Source organism: Alexandromys fortis, unplaced genomic scaffold, assembly GCF_014885135.2.
Source record: "Alexandromys fortis isolate MF-2015 unplaced genomic scaffold, M_Fortis_MF-2015_v1.1 scaffold_6, whole genome shotgun sequence".
Classification (NCBI taxonomy): Eukaryota; Metazoa; Chordata; class Mammalia; order Rodentia; family Cricetidae; genus Alexandromys; species Alexandromys fortis.
Window position 1 is genome coordinate 19,586,182 of NW_026067902.1, and position 15,668 is coordinate 19,601,849.

Here is a 15,668-nt window from a genome sequence, read left to right on the forward strand (position 1 = left end):
CCTCAGGAAGCACCTGCTGCCCAGGACTAGCGGCCGCCCTGCATCTCCCCCAGGTGGCTTCCTTGTTTACAAGCCTCCTGCCCTGGCCCTAGCGTCACTGCCTGTGGCCACTCCTCCTATTTCCAGTGATGGCTCCAGAAGCTGCTCATTCATCTTGGCCCCTGCCCACACCACTGCTCCCTCCTCTCTCCCTTTGGCCCCTCCCCAGGCTTAGGGCCAGAGCCCCGAGGGCCTTCTCTCTACTCTTCATTCCAAGCCTAGCTCGGTTTCCAGGGATCTAAGAGCTGTGGCTTCCCGTTGCCCTGACTCACCGGAACCCTGTTCTGTCAGTGCCAGGGAAGACTGGGGCCTTTTCCCAGGAAAGAGGAAGCAGCCTAGGACCAGATGGGCCTCTTTAGGATAAGACAGAAGGGGCAGGGACGTCCCAGGCTGCTTCAGCCAAACCCTTTGGGAGAAGGGAGCAATAGGGCAGTGTTTGTTTAACATGTATTAGGGTCCCATTATGTACAAAGACAGCAGTTCCAAGCTGTTTCGTCTGAGCCACCAGTAAGCAATCCGTTTGGGGGTAGAGAAATCAAGATTTTATTCTCAGTGCCCCCTGATCCTGTGAACAGGGAACCTCTCTGCTGTCTCCTGTTTTATCTAAGTGTGAAGGCGCCTAGGCCGCATGGGAAAGAGATAGAATTCTCCCAGGTTCTCCTCGAAGAGGAGACCAATAGGACTAGGATGCCCTCTGCCAAGCCCCTACCCTTGCTTCTGGAAGACAGGATCCTTGGAAGTCACTGGGCTGGCAGAGGCCAGAGGAGGCCCTGTTGTTCTAGGGGTCAGGGACAGGAACACTACTGTTCATCAAGCCAGACAATGCTCCATGAACACCTGTGCAGGGGGCAAAGGCTGTCTCCAGAAGGCCTAACTCCAGAACATCCTAGGACACAGCTTCGGGCCCCAGCTTAGAAGGTGCTGTCTGGAGCTGAGTAAAGACAGTCACAGGAGCAAGATAAGGAGAGATCAAATGCCACGGAGCCTGATAGTGGCTATAGATAGCAAAGCCATGCCCAGGCTGGCAGAGCTCCAATCTGTCAGAGTAGTAAACAAAATACAGAATGTGTAAGAGTCACTGGAGAGAATGGGGACTTAAGGCCGTGTATGAGCCAGCTACAGGCTACACCCCGTCCAAGGATCAGGGAACACTGCCGTAGAGGCAGAAGGAAGAGCAGGAGGAAGGGGTGGTGCAGAACACTACCTCTGGGCGCCACACAGCTGCTGTGACCGCTGACCTCACACCCACACAAGATCAGCACAGGAGCCGGGAGGTGGTAGCGCACACCTTTAATCCCAGGGGGCAGAGGCAGGTGCATCTCGCTGAGTTTGAGGCCAGCCTGGTCTACAGAGTGAGTTCCAGGGAAGCCAGGGCTATAGGTGAAATCCTGTCTAGAACAGGCGACAAGGACTGACGGGGGAGGAGGCACTGTCTCATTCTCTGTAGTGTTGCAAACACTGGTTCGGTGCCTGTGTTCCTGTAACCATCCCTAACGAATACAGGGGGACACAGGCTGTCACTACAGCCACACGTATGCGTGCCTGCCCACAAACATAGACACAGGGTAGAAGAGGGGAGGACTAGTGGGGAAGAGGAAGGGATCAGTGGGAGTGGGGGGATTAGAGAAAGCAACGGGAGAGGAGGTGACTGTGACCCAAGGAACCCATATTATATAACATATGCTATTAAAAAACACAGAAAAATAATTCAGGGCAGAGAATCATGCTCGGGCAGCGGGGACTTCTAGAAGATTCTTACAACTAGGAAGGGAACAGCCGAGGAAGCATTAATATGACTGATGGGAGAAGTCAATGTCCCAATGGGCCGGCGTTGGGTGAATTCTGCGAGCAGCAGCGCCACCTGCTGGCCAAATGAAGAATAGCTCTATGACTTAAGACGTAAACTCTCCCTGAACCTTATAGTCAGAGGATAGAGGGAAACAAGGAAGCAAGTAAAATCTGGAAAGACTGTCACGTCTCACCCCAGTGAAAGACCACATGCGAAGATAAGACTAGCGGGGGAGGTCCTTTTTTTAAAATTTTATTTGGGACGGGGTCATACTACTATAGCCTTGGCTGGCCTAGAACTCATTGTATAGACCACACTGGTCTTGACTGCACAGAGATCCTCCTGTTTCTGCCTCCGGAGGGTTGGGATTAAAGGTGTGCACCACCACACTTATTGCAGGAGGCCCTCTTGTGGCACCCCAGCCCCTCCTGGCATCAACACGAAGCCATGGAGTCCAGAGCCACCACTTAGAGCAGACGATTTAATGCTCTCCACTTGGTACCACGTCCGCTGGTCCTGGGTTTGCCTTCAGGCTCGGGACAACCCCACAGCGGAGCCCCAATCCCTCCCAGTCACACCAGTATCTGCACGTGCCCACACGAGCATGCCTGGCCTCAGTGCCACCTCCACAGTGCCTGGGGAAGCCTGGTTCAGACAGAAGAGGGAGGGCTGGAGGCCCAGAGGCCAGAGTGGCACAGAAAAGCGGGCTGCTCAGTCCAGGTGAACACGTCAGGGTGGAGCAGGAACCAAGGGGCTGTCAGATACAGGGGGCTAGACAGATCATGTGACCTCTCCAGGGCTCATGGGCTGCCTGGGGGAGGAACCACTCTAAGGCAGGTCTGAAACCTCAGGGCAGCAGCCTGGATCCCACATGCCCACAATCACAGGCCCTGCAGTCTCAAGGACTGAACACCAGCCAGAGTAAGGCCTTCTCCGGAGGGTCTGGTAGCTGCATCCCTGCCTGTCCTCCCACAAGGGGACCCCTCCCTACAGCCAGCTGCGGTGTTCCTCCTCATAGTGCTGGGGGTCAATGAAGGGCCGGTCAATGGAGCGAATCATCAGCTCCCCACAGTACACACACTCTGCAGCCACCAGTTCGTCCAGGTCAGCCTTGAGCTGCTCCCGGCTGGGACCCCCAGCTGAAGCCCCAGCTTCGGCCTCTTTGGCCTTGGCCGAGCCTTTGGTGGGAGGAGGGGCAGCCCCAAGCTTGCGCTGCAGCTCCTCAAGCTTGGCCTGCTTATAGGCAGGCAGGCCGGGCCTCACGGCCTGCAGGAGACAGTCGGCATGGAACATGTGGCCACAGAGGAACAAGTAAAAGGGTCGGTTGAGCAGAGGGAAGTCACAGGTGGAGCACTTGTCCTGAGGCTCCACAGTGCCATAGCGTCCCCGCAGCTCCTGTAAGTCTCGGCGGATCCGCTGGGCACTGGCCGTGGCCTCCTCCATCTCCCGCTGCAGCTCCTGGATGTGGTGGTTGTAGGCCTTCAGGGAGCTACAGATGGCCTCCTTGAAGTGGTCGATGGTGACGAAGTCGGGGAAGAAGGGCAGCACGTCCTCGATCTTGAGCAGGGGGCAGCTGGCCAAGCAGGCCATGGCTGTCTGCACATCCTCCTCCTCCTGCACCACGTGCCGAGCGATCTTCAGCCACAGCTTCTTGCGCAGCTCCTCGTCCTCCTCGGGCAGGTCTGCACACTGCTTGGCCAGGTCCACATCCACCTGTGGAGAGACCATAGGCGTCAGGGTCAAGCCCTCCCCACCTAGGATCAGACTTCTGCAAAGACAGACGGCCACAGAAGACAGCCCGAGGAGAGGGCGCAGGCAGGATGCTCTGCTCTCCAGGCAGCAAGAGGTACGACAGAAACCTCTACTGGTCTGTCCTGTCACAGCTACAGAGAGGCTATTTTTGGTGGCAGGCCTCCAATTTTGGTGAATTTAACGATGCTAATGTTGCATACCCACACCTCGGCACTCAGGAAGTGGAAACAGGAAGGTAGCCAAGCTTGAAGCCAGCCTGAGCTCTGGGAGACCCTGCCTTAAAAATCAAAACAGGTCACACGGGGAACTATTTGAGCTCTCGCTGCAATGTTCTAAATCCTGGATTAAGGCTCAGCTTGAGGCCAGCCTGGGCTACACAGCGATTTCCAGATCAGTTTGGGGTACCTAAGGACACCTATAGAGTGAGACTCTGGGAAGATGGCCCTGCTCAGATCCCAGCAACCATATAACAAGCTGGGCGTGGTCTTGCACAGACCTGTAACCCCAGAGTTAGAGGGAGTGGAGGATGGGTGGAGGATGTCTGGTAGTATAGGATGTGTACGCGGGTGGATGGGGCTTGAGGGTTATCAGTGTTACCAAAACCCAGAACGCCTAGGTCCTGAGAGACCCTGCCTCGAAGGAATAAGGCAGAGAACAATGGAGAAGGCCAGCAGATGCCCTTCCCGGGTGTCCACACGTGCACCTGCACAAACACCAACAATAATCTTTCAGGATTTGAAAGATGTAAGTTAGCATTTTTTCTTTGCTAATGTGTGTATCAGGCACAACATGCTTATTCTAGTTTATTTGCTCGCTGGTACCTGTGGTGGCCAGAAGAGGCCATCAGAGCCTCTTGAACCGGAGTTACAGGTGGCTGGGAACCAAACCCAGGTCCTCTGTATGAGCAGCTACTGCTCTTAACCTCTGAACCATCTCTCCAGCCTCTACTGATTATTATTATTTGAGACAGCAGTGGCTTACTATCTAGCCCAGGCTGGCCTAGAACTCACTGTGTAGCCATTATAATCAGCTCCTGATCATACTATACTAACTCATATCATAAGGTAAAAAATACTTTTAGCCGGGTGGTGGCGGAACATGCCTTTAATCCCAGCATTCAAAAGGCAGAGGCAAGAGGATCTGAGTTCAAGGCAAGCCTGGTCTATCTACAGAGCAAGTTACAGAACAGCCAGGGCTACACAGATTTGTAGCTACAGGCTTATCTACACAGGTTTGTCTCAAAAAACAAAACAAAAAGTACTCTTAACATTACCTTCACAAACTTCTATAATTTTTTCTTTTATCATAATTATGGCGGGGAGGGGGAGATGTGTGCAGGCGGAGAACAACTTTGGCAGTCAGTTCTCTCCTTCCACTCTGGGCTCTGTGGGTAGAACTCGGGTGATCAGGTTTGTATAGCAAGAGCTTTCACTCGCCCATCCAGCGTGCTGGCTCGTTACCACCATTTAACGGGTAATCTAAGGCAGGGCAGGGCTCAGATACCAGCCCCAAATCACAGAGCAAGATGATGAGGTCAGAATTCAAACCCTGAGGTCCTAGTATATGTTCTTTCTTCCTTTTCCTACATGGGGTCTGGGGAGATGACGTTAGCAGTTAAGAGCACTGACTGCTCTTCCAGAGGACCAAGATTCAATTCCTCGCACCCACATGACACTCCGGTTCCAGGGGATACAGTTCCCCCACTCATACATGCAGGCAAAATGCCAGTCTGTGCTGAGTAGTGGTGGTGGTGCACACCTTTAATCCCAGCATTCAAGAGGCAGAGGCAGGAGGATCTCTGTGAGTTTGAGGCCAGACTGGTCTACAAGAGTGAGTTCTACGACAGCCAGGGCTACACAGAAAAACCCTATCTCGAAAACCAAAAACCAAACCCAAAAAAATCAGGTACTCACTGTGTAGCCTAAACTGGCCTCAAACTCATGATTCTTCTGCCCTAACCTCCCAAGTGTTGGGATACAGCAACAAACACACACCTCAAACTCAGCTTTCGGTCTGAGTTTTAACTTCTACACTACAGCAGTTCTCTGGCTGAGAAGCCAGCAAGCATCAGCCTTACCTCCCCCAGCCTTTCTGCCTCTTTAACTTACTCCTCTCTAGGTCCCTCTCCTGGATGAGGACAAGATTTACCTGCAGGGCCAGGTCCACAGCTTCTTCATACAGCTCCAGCACCTTATAGACGTGAACACAAGCGCGGTGGTGACCATGCTCGGCACAGAGTCGGAGTGCGTACTTGAGGTCATAATGCACACGGTGCGGGCTGGCCCCAGCTTGCTCCAGGTAGGCCAGCAGCGAGGCTGGCTGGCCACGGGCATACAGCGACAGCAGGTAGTTGTGAATGGCTTGCTCAGTCTCCCCGAGGACATTCACGCAGAATTCCATATAGCGGATGGCCTGGCTCACCTGCTGAGCCTCTCCACCCTGGCTATAGTTCACCAGGGCAGGGATGAGCTGCCGGGCGTCCAGGCGGCTGCCCATCTCAATCCAGGCATCCACTAGCTGGCGGGGGATATGTCGGATGAGGATGGGTGAGAATTTGTAGAAGAGCTGGGGGTCCCGGTGGCCGGCAAGGACAGCCAGGGCCTCCTCATAGGCCTCGTGCTGGCAGTGGTAGGCCACCACCCGTTCATAGTCCTGCATGATCACCGCGAAGTACACCATATGCTCTGTGTCCCCATGACTGGCGAGCAGCTCGTGGATAGAGGCCCGGCTGGCAAAGAGCCACTCCTTGTGCCGAGGGCTACTGAGAAAGGTGCGGAAGCATTCCCGGGTATCCCGGTAGAGATTCAGAGCATCCGGGTCACCCTGCAGGGCACCAAGCCGGCTCAGGTAGAGCTCCGTCAGCCAAGTGGTTAGCAGTGTGGCCTGGGTACGCTCCGTTGGCTTCAAGCCGGCCAGTTTCCGCTGTAGAAACTCGGCCAGTGCCTCTTCTTGCCGGGCCTCCAAAAATTTGAGGGCAATCTCCTCGAAGTAGCTCTGGGTCAGAGCATAACAGCGGGCGCTCTCCAGGTAGCGGTGCTGGCGGAAGCAGAAATCGGCCTCTCGGGCCAGGACTGTGTCCAGGCAGTCTGGCCGCTCTCGACAATACTCTTTGGCCAGGTCAAAACGGTTCATGTCCAGGTACGTGCGCCAGACATCCCGGGCTTCGCGCTGCACGTGGTACCGGAAGACCGCACGCTCAGTGTAGGCCCAGAGGTGACCTGTGGACGAGTCCTTCACCATGTGCCTCAGTGGTCCAAACTTCTCCAGGAAGTGATCCCGAAGTACCACCTGCCCTGTCAGGGTACACACAGCCTCCACCCGGTCTGCCAGCAGCAGCAGAAAATGAAACTGGGTCAAGACGATGGCTAGGGGTGGACTGGCCCCAGGCCCGACCCCCGCTGGATATTCCCACACGCGCTCCTCGCTCAGCAGCGAATCAGGACGTCCGCAGTCCAGGGAGCCATACAGCACACCGTCTCCCATCATCCAGGCGAAGGCACGAGGCGCAGAGCGTAACTTGGGGGTATAGAAAGCCAACTCACTATACCCCAAATTGCTAGGAAACTCACGGAATGGGGGCGGGTGGTCCGTATAGGCAGCAAAGAGGCCTGAGAAGCCCTGGGCTTCAGCATCGTCTACCGCGCGGCTTATGAACTGGAAGAGGCGCTGCCGAGTGGTGGCGATGACAAAGCCTCGCCCATCAGGGCCGCGCTCAGCCTCAAGGGAGCACACGGGTGCGGGACCCCCTTCTTCATTTAACACATACAGCGGCCGGAAGTAGAGATCCGGGGCGGGGCCAAAAAGGCCACCTTCGCTGGCAGAGAGCTCTGCTTCAAAGATCTGTCCTTGGGCTGTGCCGACCAGGATGGGCCCAGTGCTGTTCTCGTTGCCCAGGGCTTTGTTCCAGCCTACACTCTCCACCAACTGCCCCTTCCAGCGTGCCAATGGCCGGACCTTCTGCCCATTCCGGTTCATATAGAGGACCTCAGTGCTGCTCAGAGCAACCAGCAGGTGAGAGCCTGGAGTGGACGGAAAAGTACCTGAGTGGATACTGTGTCTTCCTCCCTGGTCAGATCCCACCCCTCCAGGCACGCACATTCTCAGGAGCCCCCCTCAGATCTCCAACACCACCTACCAGTGTGATCCAGGAACATCTTGTGAACTTTGGCATCATCCTTGCGCCCCAGTTCCACACGGTTGGGTTCACTTGCCTTGCCCAGGTCAATGCTGTAAGGTCAAGGGTCACAGTGTCAATCTCAAACAGGGAAGTCCCCTCTTTACATTTACATTATGTATTTGGTGTATATATGTTGTGCATGAATGTATGGAAGTGTGTACAGGAACCCGTGGAAGTCAGAAGAGGGTACTGGATCCCCTGGAACTGGAGTTACAGACAGCTGTGAGCTGCCATGTAGGTGTTGGGAATCTAAGTCAGGTCCTCTCTGCATGAGCAGTAAGCACTCTTAACCACTGAGCTGTCCTCCAGCACCTGGGCAGTTCCTTTTTATATCACAGACTTGAAAGCTTTAATTACAAAAACATCTTCACACTGCTATTTGTAACTTGACTTTCTCAATTTATATTTTATGAAGTTTATAGTAACCAATAAATAAAGCTTGCTTTCTTTCTTTTTTACCCCAACACCTTTCTCTAACAATCCTGGCTGTCCTGGAACTCACTTTATAGGCCAGGCTGGCCTCGAACTCACAAAGATCCACCTGCCTCTGCCTCTGAAGTTCTGGGATTAAAGATGTGTGCCACTTCCTGACTTAAAGGTTTTATTCTTTGAAATTGCTTTTAATCTTCTTACTGCACTAGTTTATTTACTGTGGGGGGAGGCGCACATGTATAATGGAACTCAGAGGACAACCTGTGGGGGCCAGTTCTCACCTTCCACCACGGATACAGGTCCTAGGATTGATGTCAGGTTGGAAGGGTTGGCAGAAGCACCTTTACTGGCTTAGCTATGTTTCCGGCCCCCAATGTTTTTTTTTTTTTTAATTTTTTTTATAGTTTATTTAGGTTTATTTTATGTGCATTAGTGTGAAGGTGTCAGATCTCCTGGGACTGGATTTTCAGACAGTTGTGAGCTGCCATGTGGGTGCTGGGAATTGAACCAGGGTCCTCGGGAAGAGCAGTCAATGCTCTTAACTGCTGAGCCATCTCTCCAGCCCCCCCCCCCAATGTTTTTAATAATTGATGGTATCCTACTTCATAGCCGAATTATAATTTAGTCACTATTTCCTTATCAGTGGGCATTTACTTCTCAGGTCATTTTTCTTACTACAAATAATGCCGTGATCAATATTCTTGAGTCAGTACCCCTTCAAATAGCTACTTTTTTAAAAAATATTTATTTATTTATTATGTATACAATAGTCTGCCTGCAGGCCAGAAGAGGGCACCAGACCTCGTTACAGATGGTTGTGAGCCACCATGTGGTTGCTGGGAATTGAACTCAGGACCTTTGGAAGAGCAGGCAATGCTCTTAACCTCTGAGCTATCTCTCCAGCCCATAGCTACTTCTTTTTTATATTCACTCAAATTGTGACTGAATATAACTTATAGATTTATTTATTTTTATATTTTTTGTTTTTTCGAGATAGGGTTTCTCTGTGTAACAGGCCTAGCTGTCCTGGAACTCGTTTTGTAGGCCAGAACTCACAGAGATCCACCTGCCTCTGTCTCCCGACTGCTGGGATCGAAGGTGTGCACCACCATCGCCCAGTTTGTTCTGAGACAAGGTTTTTCTGTGTACCTGGGCTGCCCTGGAACTAGCTCTGTAGACCAGGCTGGCCTCAAAGATCCGCCTGCCTCTGTCTCCTGAGTATTAGGATTAAAGGCGTGCGCCACCACTGCCTGGCTAGTTTTATTTTAATAAAAATAAATAAATTGTGTGTGCACATGTTCATGTCTGTATGTGCGTGTGCACGTGTGCACGCGTGCCATGGTGCATTAGATGAAGGTATAGGGCAACTTGCAGTTGCCATTTTTCTCCTTCTCCCATGTGGATCTGAGGCTCTAGGTTATCTAACTAAGGTGGTGAGGCTTGGCAGCAGGCCTAGTTAAGCCAGTCCAGATGTTATTTTTTCTTTTGGTTTTTTGAGACAGGGTTTCTCTGTAGCTTTGGAGCCCGTCCTGGAACTAGCTCTTTGTAGACCAGGTTGGCCTCAAACTCACAGAGATCCATGAGCCACCATGTGGAAGCTGGAAATTGAACTCAGGACCTCTGAGCCATCTCTCCAGCCTCCGCAGAATAGTTTATAACAAATAAATATAGTATATAACAAAATTCATTTTATTTAATCATGTGTGTGTACAGAAGTACTCACAGAGGCCAGAGGAGAGTACTGGACCCCCTAGGCCTAGAATTATAAGACTGTGAAATTCTCAGTGTGGGTGCTGAGAACCAAAGTCGTCCACTTTATTTTTTGAGACAGGGTGTCCCACTGAAGCTGGAGCTCACCAATTTGGTCATACGGGCTGGCTTGCAAGCTCCCAGCATTCACCTCTCTGATCCACTCCAGAGTGTGGGTAAATGCACACACTGCCAAGTGCAGCTTTTTTAACATGGGTTCTCAGGTTTACAAAGCAAGCGCATTACTGCCTGACCCCAGCCCAGAAGTTCTTTCTGGGTGCACTGCCTGAGGGTATTGTTTACCCTCCCCTGTATTCTAAATTGTCTTCTTATTAGCATATAAGGGGTTTATCTGTTTATTCTTTGGTTTTCTGAGACAGGTTCTCACGTAGCAGCCCAGAACAAGCTCCCAATCCTCCTTGTCAGTCTCCCTAGTGCTGAGATTACAGGCACATGCCACACACTGAAATCTGTCTGAAACAGGGTCTCACATAGCCCAGGTTGGCTTCAAATTCACTATGTAGCCAAGGATGCCCTTGAACTTCAGCTCCTCCTGCCTCCCACCTCTCAAGTATTGTGATTACAGGTGTGCGCACCACACCTGGTCTCAGCTACACTGAGCATCTAATGAAGGACTCGGCCAGTACTCAGCCACCGAGCTCCAGCCTCGGCCTTCGTATGTACAGCATTTTATTTTCCAGTGCTGGGAATCAAACCCAGGCCTCAGAAATGCCAGGTACCCTATCACTAGGTGTTATAACAACTGTTCACGCTGGGAAAGAATAGGGCATCTCCTGACTATGTACTGTTTCATTTTCCAAGTGCAGAGGAGGACCCCGGTCAGGTCAAAGTCCCCAGGTCTGTCTATTACCGGAGCAGCGTATCCTTGCCCAGGCTCATGCAGAGCTGATTACAGGAGACCACAAGGCTGGTGATGCGCTCTGCTGGAGTGAAGTCGATGCGCTGCTTCGTGAAGATGGGCGCTTCCTTCTCCAGCTGCGCGTTTACGTACCCTGCAGGGTGGGAGGGAAGAAAAAGACTGACGTCCAGAGAAAGGGGCGGGGCAGCCCAGAAACCCTAAGAAACAACAGTTACCTGACACTCTTCTACTTCCCAAGTACAGGTTGGGTTTTTTGTTTGTTTGTTTGTTTGGTTTGGTTTTTCAAAACAGGATTTCTCTTTTCTCTGTGTAACAGTCCTGGCTGTCCTAGAAGTCCCTCTGTAGACCAGACTGGCCTGGAACTCACAGAGCTCCGCCTGCCTCTGCCTCCCGAGTGCTGGGATTCAAGGCGCGTGCCACCGCTGCCCGGCTAACTTCCCAAGTACATTCCTGCTCACGGGATCTTAGTTAAAGAAGGGCTCAACATTCATTCTCTGGTTGTCTTCCCAGTAAGGGCCTGGGCTCTTCTCCACTTGTGAATGTAGCAGGGGCTGTTTCTCTGCAGCTGAGATGAGGCTGTATCATGGTGTGCTTATCCCAGGGGTAAGGGGGGGAGGGGATGAGGGACGGTTTGGGCATGCTCCCCTACTGGTCTTTAGCTCACCAATTCCAAGAGAACTAAAGTTGCCCCTTCCTCCCAGTCCACACAGTAACGTGGCTCAGGGAGCCCCATGATAAGTAGAGCATTCTGGGGACTCGACCCCATTAGCACTGTGCACAGACTGCAGCTGTTTTCTCGCTACTCAGATGCAATATTATCACAGCACTGGGCCAACTCTGCTCTCCTGTCCTTAAAAATGACACCTACGCTCTACACTGCAGCCAGCTTGACCCAAGGCCACTCATCTCCACCGTTCCTATCCAGTGACAAAATTCCTGTTACGCTTGAACCTCCTTCTTCCACAAGTTCTGTGCTCATTCCCGCCCTCTCTGCTTCCCCGAGAAAAAGTCTGGTGGGAAAACACACACACTCACAGAACCAGACTCCAGGGGAAGCCTCGAACCTATTTTCTTTCTTTTTTTTTTTTTTTGGTTTTTCGAGACAGGGTTTCTCTGTGGCTTTGGAGCCTGTCCTGGAACTAGCTCTTGTAGACCAGGCTGGTCTCGAACTCACAGAGATCCGCCTGCCTCTGCCTCCCGAGTGCTGGGATTAAAGGCGTGCGCCACCACCGCCCGGCCTCGAACCTATTTTCAGTTCTCTCAAAAACCAAACTGTAGCCCGGTAGGCAAGTACTTCCTCATCGGAGCCCCAGTTCCCTCTTCTGAAGGACCTTCAGAAGTAGTGGTAGGGCCTAGATCACACAGCCGCTCCTGTGGCTCTTTCAAACTTCGACAACGGACATGCGGGGGGGGGGGGGGGGGGGGGGGGGGGGGGGGGGGGGGGATGAAGAGCGCCTGGGGCGTAGATCCTGAACGCACGCCCCATGCTCTTGAGCCGGCCTCCCTGCAAATGCTAGCGAAACTGAAAGGGGCAGTGGCGGTCTCTTACTTACCAGAATGGGGGATGCCCACAGTAGGGCAACCAGTCTGCAAGACGGCCGAGCGGGACAGTGAGTCCTCATACTCATCCAGGATGGACGCCATAGTATTCGAGCCAGAGTTTCCCTTCCTCCACTCCCAGGTCCTTAGGTCTGGGGGTCACAACTGGGACCTCTGTCGTCCTGGCTTTGCAAGCTGTGACTCCCCAGCGTCTGACAGATCCGGGGAACCTTTTAAAAATTCTGAGGCCCTTTTTTATTTCACTGTTTAGGACGAGAAGACTGAGGAGCCCCCACTAGAATCTGGCGCAGTTTTGCACCCCAGCTCTAGTCCCAAGAGATTATACACTCCCCTTAGCAGATCCTAGGTGATCACAACCTCGCCCAGGCAGCTCAGCTGACTCTCGCGCCCGTGACGCGTCCTTATGACGTGCTTCCGGAGTCTCAGAAGCGAGTATTAACTGGAGCCGGGTGCACGGGAGCCTGCACGGCGAGGCGTGTCGGAGACTCGGGGCGGCGGGGGCGGAGCCAGCGCTGGGCCCGAAGCAACTCAAGCCGACCCTGCTGCAGTTCCGCATCCAGGCGCTAGGGGGCAGCTCGAGATTTCCCTGCGGCGTTCAGCAGCAGGCTTCCGAGGATTTTAGGTTTCTGAAGTTTCGCTCCCTCAGATTGCCACTTAAAGGCTGTCTGTGCTGTCCTAGCTTCCCTTCCTCCACTCCCAGGCGCCCACCAGCTTCCAGAAAGTAGCTGGATAGGTCAGAAGTGTGGCTTAGTGACAAAGCCGTTGTCCAACGTGCATAAGACCTGGATTTTTCGTATCACCATAGAAAGAAAACCCACACAAAATTTAACCTACCAGGAAGACTGAGGTAGGAGGATTACTAAAGAGGATAATCTGGCCTACAAGGTGAGACCCTCAGAAGACAAAACAGGAGGAAAGAAATTGGCAAAGCAGTAGAGCTATTGGGAAAGCCATATGCCAGGTGATGTTGTAACCTCTGTCTCACAGTGGCTCCGTGGTGTTCGGTGAAGAGCAAGAGTCACAAGGAAAAGTGAAGCTCAGCTGTGGGGTGCCAGGCTGCTTCCAGGCACCCGGCCAGTTGAATGATGTTGACTGCAGTTGTCTAGCATGTTGGAAAGCCTTGGGTTGAAGCCCTAGTACCAGAAAAGGGAGAGAAAAGGGCATTCTATACAGTCATCAGGAAAATCCAGAGCAAAATCTATAAACCATGTGATGCTTGGGGGTGAGGGTGAGGGGAAGGGCAGTGGAGAAAACGGGGCTGACTGTGGGCAGATTGCAGAAGCTGTGGTATGGACCACTGAAGATGGTAGTTGGGGATAATCAGGCGTTGATACTAGAAAGATGGGGTGTTTGAACAGGACGGGAGACCTGAGGCTGAATAGAGACCGTGAGAACGAGAGTGGGCTGAGGGCCGATGGTAAGATGGGAGAGCATCTCAGAGGAACGCGTTATAGATGTAGTAACAGATGCAGCAGATGAGGGAAGGGTGCAGGGACAGCCAGACACCTGGCAGGTAGTGGTAAGGGGCAGAGAAGGAGCTGAATGAGGGGGTGGATGTCATGTGACCGACCTTAAGAGCTGCTCAAAACACTTGTAGAGAAGCCCCAACACCACCAGTAGGCAGTCACCAATAGCTCACTAGTGAATGCTTATTAGCAGTTGCATAATTGAACTCTCTCACGTATGTTCCTACATTTTATTTATTTATGTCTATTTATTTATGTTTATTTATTTATTTATTTTGATTTTTTCGAGACAGGGTTTCTCTGTAGCTTTGGAGCCTGTCCTGGAACTCACTCTGTAGACCAGGCTGGACCCGAACTCACAGAGATCTGTCTTCCTCTGCCTCCCAAGTGCTGGGATTAAAGGCGTGCGCCACCACTGCCCGGCTTCCTACATTTATAAAATGAGAAAAAAAATCTCTTAGTAGTGAGGTGAGTACAATCGGATATTATGATTGCTCTGTGCTTGTTTAGACAGCATTACTAATATCCAATATCAGAGTGTTAACTAAATTCAGATCCAGGCCAAAAGGGTCAACCCCGACACTTGACAAGTCCGTGTGAGTGCTGCACCACGAAACACATCCTCAGCCTTAGATTTTCTGTTCTGAATAGTTTTAGATTTAAATGAGTTGAGGGGTCTTACTTGGTAGAGGGTTTGTTTAGCTTCAGGAGATTAGACCCTTGACACAGCATAAAACTAGGTGTGGTGGAAGTCCCAGCAGTCAGAGGTGGAGAAGGGGGAGTTAGAAGCTCAAGGTCAAAATTTAGAAGACACAGAGAGTGAGAATGAGAGCGAGAGGGAGCAAGTGAGCGAGAGAAAGAGAGAGAGAGAGAGAGAGGGAGAGAGAACGTGTATGTTTTGGCAGCACTAAAATACTAAAAGACTGAAATAAATACTAAATAAATAAAATACTAATAGATTGAAATAATACAGAGAAGATTAACATGGCCCCTGTGCAAGAATGATTTGAAAGTTCCTGAAACATTCCGCATTTTAAAAAGAAAGGCTTTCTCTGTGTAACAATTCTGGCTGTCCTGGAACTCCCTCTGTAGTGGCCTCGAACTCACAGAGATCCACCTGCCTCTGACTCCCGAGTGCTGGAATTCAAGGTGTGCACCACCACCGCCCAGCAAGAAAGGAGAATTTTAAAAAGAGAGCAGAAGCTCTGTTCATCCTTGACTACATAACAAAGTAGAGGTCAGCCTGGGCTACAAGAAACCTTATTTAAACACAGGGAGGGCTGCCAAGGTAGTCCAGAGGGTGACGTGCTTGCTGAGGAAGGGTAAGAAGCAGAGATCAGGTTCCCACAGCAGCCACGTTAAAGCAAGTCAGGGATGGTGAAGCCCCTGACCCCCAGCACTCAGGAGGCTGAGGCAGAGTGAGTGACACTGCAGGCTCTGCGCGATCTGAAATCTCAGCACCCTGAGACCAGACGGGTGGCTCTCCAGCGCTTGCTGTCCAGGCCATCAGGCAGAGTGAGCTCCAGGTTCAGTTTAAACATAAAGCAGAGGCAGGCAGAGCTCTGTGAGTTCAAGGCCAGCCTGGGCTACACGCGAGACACCGTCTCAAAAACAAACAAACAAACAAAAAGTTCCCTTGGACGTGCCTGAAAGGGTAGAGGCCTCACCTGTGTGAAGCCCAGCACTGAAAACACGAAACTGACAGTAGCAAAGAAGGACCGAATGTCGGACTGTTAATTAGCAAGCAGGGGAGAAAAGATAACAAAACGATGAACTGATTACCTTTGTGTAGCCTGCAATTCCTTTTTTTTAAAATATGTATTT

At 51.9% G+C, this 15,668-nt stretch overlaps 2 protein-coding genes and 1 non-coding gene across 3 annotated transcripts in view; 2 read left to right on the forward strand and 1 right to left on the reverse strand.

Moving 5' to 3' along the window:
- The window catches only part of Ppp1r14d (protein phosphatase 1 regulatory inhibitor subunit 14D), a 295,305-nt gene that overhangs the window by 211,045 nt on the left and 68,592 nt on the right, over nucleotides 1-15,668 (forward strand). The gene's annotated exons all lie outside the window — the stretch shown is intronic.
- Nucleotides 626-12,774, reverse strand: Vps18 (VPS18 core subunit of CORVET and HOPS complexes). Its single transcript, XM_050132785.1, has 5 exons — nucleotides 12,372-12,774; nucleotides 10,810-10,951; nucleotides 7,716-7,807; nucleotides 5,729-7,599; nucleotides 626-3,541 (listed from the first exon to the last, which is right to left on the reverse strand). The coding sequence occupies exons 1-5, from the start codon at nucleotides 12,460-12,462 to the stop codon at nucleotides 2,816-2,818; spliced, it is 2,922 nt and encodes a 973-aa protein (XP_049988742.1). The 5' UTR covers nucleotides 12,463-12,774; the 3' UTR covers nucleotides 626-2,815.
- On the forward strand, nucleotides 14,777-14,880 carry LOC126496856 (U6 spliceosomal RNA). The gene has a single exon (XR_007590462.1). It is a non-coding gene; the product is annotated as a U6 spliceosomal RNA (small nuclear RNA).

Bases quoted from the DNA above. Each gene is read 5' to 3' on its own strand.
- Vps18 (XM_050132785.1), bottom strand. From the start codon at position 12,462: ATGGCGTCCATCCTGGATGAGTATGAGGACTCACTGTCCCGCTCGGCC. The intron at 7,808-10,809 runs GTAATAGACAGA...TTGACCTTACAG, and splicing joins GGCAAGGATACGCTGCTCCG to CATTGACCTGGGCAAGGCAA. The intron at 3,542-5,728 runs GTAAATCTTGTC...GTCTCTCCACAG, and splicing joins CTGTGGACCTGGCCCTGCAG to GTGGATGTGGACCTGGCCAA.